This window comes from Solea senegalensis, linkage group LG10, assembly GCF_019176455.1.
Source record: "Solea senegalensis isolate Sse05_10M linkage group LG10, IFAPA_SoseM_1, whole genome shotgun sequence".
Taxonomy (NCBI): domain Eukaryota; kingdom Metazoa; phylum Chordata; class Actinopteri; order Pleuronectiformes; family Soleidae; genus Solea; species Solea senegalensis.
Window position 1 is genome coordinate 675,832 of NC_058030.1, and position 6,011 is coordinate 681,842.

Consider the following 6,011-nt stretch of genomic DNA (forward strand, 5'->3'; position numbering starts at 1 on the left):
TCCTTCATCAACTTTGAAATGAGCTGAAATGAGATGGACTTGTTTGCTGCCGTTGCCTAGCAACAGAGCGGAGCAGCACCGGGACATGAGGTGTCACATGACCACAGGATCATTGGCTTTATCATTGCCATTTCACATGGTTTCATGAGTGATGTCATATGTCCACGCTGAGACCTCATCGTCATATTAAAATCTTTTATTAACAATAAGAGTAAAAAGCAGAATAGTCATACGGAGTCACGTTAGCTCTGTGTTTCACTGAAGGTCACTAAATCTGACCTCTGACCTTCACACATGGAAAGAAACGCCTTTGTGGCAAAGGTGTGACCTGCTCCATGTTTGTTAATGAAAAGTTTAAATCCAGGCTGAATAAGGTCACATGACTGAGTCTATAGCTTGAGTTATCGTGTGTGTGTTAACCGAGTCGTTGTCATGGTTACGTCTCCGTCCTTATGACATCACGTAGTTCACGCACTGTGGTTTTCTACAAAAGTCATGGTGGGCGTTCGAGGTCGGTCGCCATGGTTACCATTAGTTGACAGCAGCTTCAGGTTAGCGGGAGGAGCTAACGTGTCTGTGTCCCCCCCCCACCCACCCCAGATGTGAGTGACGTCAGTCTGGTCAAATGTCGATGAAGAGGAGGAGGATTGCTGTAACTTCAGGTCCCTTCTGTGTCTGGCCCCCTGCTGCAGATCTGGATCTGGAATGTCAGTTGTCATCTGTCATGCACATGTTGAACCACCTCCCCGGTCATTGTGATGGTCCGCAGGTCAGAGTACGGTGGTGGTGTGGGCTGCTGCTGCTGCTGCTGCTGCTGCTGCTGCTGCTGCTGCTGCTGCTGCTGCTTGCCTCTCTGAGCCTCGGTCTGAATGACAGGATGAACCATGGACATGTGGACGTTCAGGTTGTGTGCCTTCTCAAAACGTTTCCCGCACATCAGGCAGGCAAACTCCAGGTCGGCCTCCGCCTTGTGTTTGGTCATGTGATACTTTAGCGACGCCCGCTGGCGACACTGGAAGCCGCACACCTCGCACCTGCAACAAAGTCCAAACCTGAGGAGCTTTGAACTTTCATCAGAGATAAATATTGGGTGTTTAGTGCAGTCACATATTTGTCTATGATGTTTGGAGGAAATTGAAGACTCAAGTAGATCACAGAAGATCACAGAGGATCACAGAGGATCACAGAGGATCACAGAGGATCACAGTAGATCACAGAGGATCACAGTCACAGAAGATCACAGAAGATCACAGATCATCACAGAGGATCACAGAGGATCACAGTAGATCACAGAGGATCACAGAAGATCACAGAGGATCACAGTAGATGAGAGTAGATCACAGAGGATCACAGTAGATCACAGAAGATCACAGTAGATGAGAGTAGATCACAGAGGATCACAGAAGATCACAGTAGATGAGAGTAGATCACAGTAGCTGTTGGACTCACTGCAGTGGTTTGGCTCCTGAATGTCTCATCTGATGAACGGACAGATGTTTCCTCTGCTTGAAGGTTTGACCACACTGGTCACAGATGTAGTTCCTCTCTTCTGGAGAAAACACACACACACACACACACACTGTCACACACACCGTCTTACCCACAGACACACACACTGTCACACACACACACACTCACCTGTGTGGATGAGTTTGACGTGTCGCTGCAGGTAACGGTCGATCATGAAAACCTTGTTGCAGCCAGGATGAGGACACGGTCGCTCTCTCACCTCCTCGTGATGTTCTTTGATGTGCTTCTAAAAAATGAACAGAAACAACGTCACGTTATTACCCTGTCAGGCAGAACTATCAGACCTGATGAGGGGAGCGTTTGTGTGTTACAGCAGCAGAGCAGGGGCGGGCGGAGACAAGAGCAACATAAAGTCGTAGTTCTCCTTCAGTCATTGATGCAGCGCCGCCTCAGGCGACCTCGGACAACGTTGTCAAAAAGAATCCACTCTGACTGAACACTCAATCAGATGGTTTCATTTTAACGTCAGACGTGGAAATTCCAGTGGGAGTGAAGAGGTTTTGTCTCCGTGGACACTGACCTTCAGACCGTCGGGAGCTCTGTAAACGGCTGTGCAGCCCTGGTACGGACACTTGTAGATGTTTGGCAGCTCCTCCCTTTAAAGCAAACACACAGGAGTTTGTGTCTTAAACACTAAAACAAAGAATTCTTTTCCTTTTCTTATTTTTACCCTTTAGGTTTGAACTGGTTCTTCCAGCCTGGTTTGGGTCCAGGTTTCTTTTTGATTTTTGGCTCCTCTGACGTCTTAGTGGTTCGTCTTCTCTTGTTGTGGACGTTGACTCTGAGGAGACGAGTGCACAAAAGCGACTTCAGGAGAATCTGTGTCGGGTGTTTGAGTCAGTTTTTTTCTTCTTTTCTTTCCTCTCACCTCTTGTCCACGCGCGGCTCAAACAACTCGTCGTCTGACAAACCTCCTCCACGGTTTTCCTCAAACTCGTCCTCGGAGACGACTCTGCACACAGACACAATCATGTCTCTGAATTCTGGACATTAAATGAGAGCAGGACAGTTTGAACTATACACATGTATATATATATATATATATGTATATACATATGTGTATACACACATGTGTGTGTGTGTGTATACACATATATATGTGTGTGTGTGTGTGTGTATACATATACACGTATACTTGACTTAGTCATATACTGATGAAAGAGACGAGCTGTGTCTCACCTGTCGGACATATCGCTCTCGGCTGTCCTGTCCTCAGGGTGAGTCTCGACCAGTGACGTGTCCTTGAGACCTGGAACAGAAAATCCACAACAGTCAACAATTTGCAGGTACTCTCTCACACCAAAGTCCCGTTACTGGTCCACTCGTCCACTGTTGACCTCTGAGTCTGACCTGTGACCGAGTTTGAACTTCCTATCAGGCCACACTGCTCTTCCTCCTCCTCATCATCATCTCCCTCCTCTTCTTGCTGCCGCTCCACTTCCTCCTCCTCTGACATCTTGCCGTCACCGCCCACTAAGGCTCCGCCTCTAAAGTTCACCGCGGTCCCCGGACGAGTGTCCATGATGTATCTGTGACCGTCGACACAGGCCCACACGGCCTTGACAGAGCCCCAGCACTGGTCCTCCAGCACCTCCTGCAGGTCGGGGCAGGAGCCGCAGGCTTCTCCGTGGCGGTGAGCCCACGACACCAGACTGTGGAGGCATTTAGAGTCCGAGGTGAAGGCCGGTGACGCTGGAAGGAAGCAGCGGCAGAAATCAATGAGGTGAAGAAGTTAACATTTCCGTCATCTGTCAGAACAAGAGCAAATTTACTTATTGATCCGTGATTCACTGACGACTCTGGGAGCTTTGACTTTTTCCTGAAACAGAAGCAAAAGGGGAAAAAACAGCGACTCATCTTTTCAGCACGATAATCAAATCAGTTTGATAATGTTACTTTACACCTTTTAAACTATGACCGTTACTGAAATGCACTTCAAGCTACTTCAAAGACGTAATTCACCGACCGTAACAAACATTCTGCTCCCCTGCAGAATAAATAAAAAGGTCATTGACATTTTAACAGTCTGTCCATTATCTGATCCAGGACTGGACTTGTAAAAACATGGCTGCCAGCACGGAAACAAGGAAAAACCACTTAACAAAAGATTCAGCTCATAAAATCTACGATATCTTAAGATATATATGTCCACGTCTTTAACTCACTGTTAAACAGACTTTTCAACAGGAAAGTGAAGTTTGTAAAGCACTCACTCTCTCACACCAAAGTCCACAGAGAAAATCAGTGATTTTAACATCACACACACACACACACACACACACACAGATGCCTCCATCACTAAGTTCTAATGTCTGATTTTAGTGAATTCGGCTTTTCAAATCCTTCATTCAGATTGACCTCAGTGACACAAAGTGACCACACGAGGCAGCAGAGGAGCAGCAGCAGCTCCTGTGTCCCCGCAGCTAAAATCACTGATTTTCCCTGTGGACTTTGGTGTGTGAGAGTGAGTGTTTCACAAACTTCATGTTCCCCCAACACTTCTCAACTGGAATGTGGTAAGTTCTCAGGTGACGTCAGTCCCAGTGTAAACAGAAGAAACCACAGACATCGCCGACTTAAGCTTCAGAGTCTTTCATTCAAATCTCTTACAACAAAACACCACAACTATCCCTTTAATATTGGACTTTAAAGTCACACTAACTTGGACTTTTCACCGGGACTCACCGGCTTTTGCCGTTTTCCTTCCCGGCTGCTGGGAGGTTGACTCTCTGCAGGAAGTGGATCAGGATATTCTGGCACTTATAGAACTTGGCGTGACATTTCTTGCAGATGAACTCCGATAAACGCGGATCGCGGTTCAGCTCGACTCCGACCAGCCGCTGGAAGTCTGTGTGGAAAAAAAGAGGCGACCGCACGCCGGTGGCGCCACACTCCTCGTCGACGCGGCCGATGGAGTCACGTGACCGCCGGTCGAAGGCGTGGCACAGGCTGCGAGGAGAGAACTTTCCGTGGCAGAGGCGACAGAGGGCAGTGGACAGTCTGCCTGTCAATCAAACATAAACTTCAGTTTCCCGTTGGAAAAGTGTGTCTCACGGTGAGATAAAAACGTGATCATGTCCTGACTTAAAAATACAACCACGCTATCTCTTACTGTTAGTATATTATAGTAAACAAGGCGTGAAGCGACAGACTCTCTGTCAGCACTCACCTGGACTCTTGGTCTCTGGAAGTTTCCGCGCGTCTCTCAGGCTGACGTCCGTCACATGGTTGTCGTCTGTTGCGCCGCTGTCGTGGTGAAACGCGTCAGTGTTGTCGGGAATAGTCTTTCGAGGTCGTCCTCTGTTTCCTGGCGTCTTCTCCTCGCTGACGCTCGCCACTGCCGGCCGCTGTGACGTCTCAGTCGACCTTTGACGTCTGGTTTTCTTCTTCATGGTTTTTCTCTCTCTCTCTCTCTCTCTCTCTCGCTCAGAGTGTGTCGACTGTCAGCAGCTGATCCTGGTGATAGACACACGGTCTACAGTAAGAAACACCAGAGTATGTACTTTAGTTTGGAAGTTTAAATCACAATCAGAAACACAACAGAGGCAACATAAATAATAACAATAATCCACACTTAATAACACAAACAACTAATCAGTTAACCATTTATTATTGTTTAAAACCAGTTTGTGTGATTCTTCAGCTTCTTAAATGTGAACATTTCCTGGTTTCTTTGCTCCATTTAACAAGGAAATCATTCAAACTGAATCACTTTTGGTTTGTAGACAAAACCAAGGAAATAATCGACTAATCTGTCGATTATTTCCTCGATGAAATGATGAGTCGTTTGGGCCAGAAAATGTTGAAGAATGTCAGTGTTTGACAAAAGTCTTTGTTTTTGTCCACAAACACAGAAATGATTCAGTTTGAATTATTTCACCTGTTTATCAGTGGCCGTCACTTTCATTTCATACAAACAACGTAAAACGGACAAAATGTGTGTTTCATCATTTCATTAAATTCACCAATAACAGCTTTAGCTTAACCTCGTTAGCCGCAGTCACACACAAACAAACACCGTTTCCGCTCGTGACGCGTCTTACCGTGGCCGTGTTTTGTCCTAAGTCTCGCACAACATTGCGTTTTTATGCGAAACGTGTTTTTTTTAATTAAATATATGTAGATTATTCGATTATTCCCACAAACGGCCCTGATGTTTCAAGCTCACGGCGCTGCCTGATGTAAACATTAGAACCCGGAAGTACAACCAGCAGCGGCGGAGGGGAAATTCACGAGAAAACTACAGGAGCTGACGGTCACTGTCGCCTGCTGGCCAAAGTAAGACACTGCAGCCACGGTCAGAAAACACTCGGTCCGATCAAGTTTTAAAGGTTCATTCCACCTAAATATGACTGTGTTTACATCTATATATGACTGTGTTCATCTAAATATGACTGTTTACATCTAAATATGACTGTGTTTACATCTAAATATGACTGTGTCTACATCTAAATATGACTGTGTTTACATCTAAATATGAC

General features: G+C 46.3%; 1 protein-coding gene across 2 annotated transcripts; it reads right to left on the bottom strand.

The window, feature by feature from the left end:
- Positions 1-586: 586 nt before the first annotated feature.
- On the bottom strand, positions 587-5,748 carry znf276 (zinc finger protein 276). Of its 2 annotated transcripts, none has more exons than XM_044035960.1 (12): positions 5,574-5,748; positions 4,700-4,986; positions 4,216-4,534; positions 3,303-3,349; positions 2,881-3,222; positions 2,710-2,779; positions 2,399-2,482; positions 2,201-2,311; positions 2,051-2,126; positions 1,639-1,756; positions 1,450-1,549; positions 587-1,034 (listed from the first exon to the last, which is right to left on the bottom strand). In XM_044035960.1, exons 2-12 carry the CDS (start codon positions 4,920-4,922, stop codon positions 716-718), a joined length of 1,809 nt encoding a protein of 602 aa, XP_043891895.1. In that variant the 5' UTR covers positions 4,923-4,986; positions 5,574-5,748; the 3' UTR covers positions 587-715. The 2 variants fall into 2 exon arrangements, with proteins under 2 accessions (XP_043891895.1, XP_043891894.1); XM_044035959.1 differs by having other exon boundaries at positions 4,700-5,005.
- Positions 5,749-6,011: the final 263 nt, after the last annotated feature.

Bases quoted from the DNA above. Each gene is read 5' to 3' on its own strand.
- znf276 (XM_044035960.1), bottom strand. From the start codon at position 4,922: ATGAAGAAGAAAACCAGACGTCAAAGGTCGACTGAGACGTCACAGCGG. The intron at 3,350-4,215 runs GTGAGTCCCGGT...CTTCTGTTTCAG, and splicing joins AAGGAAAACGGCAAAAGCCG to GAAAAAGTCAAAGCTCCCAG. The intron at 1,550-1,638 runs GTGAGTGTGTGT...TGTTTTCTCCAG, and splicing joins CGTCAAACTCATCCACACAG to AAGAGAGGAACTACATCTGT.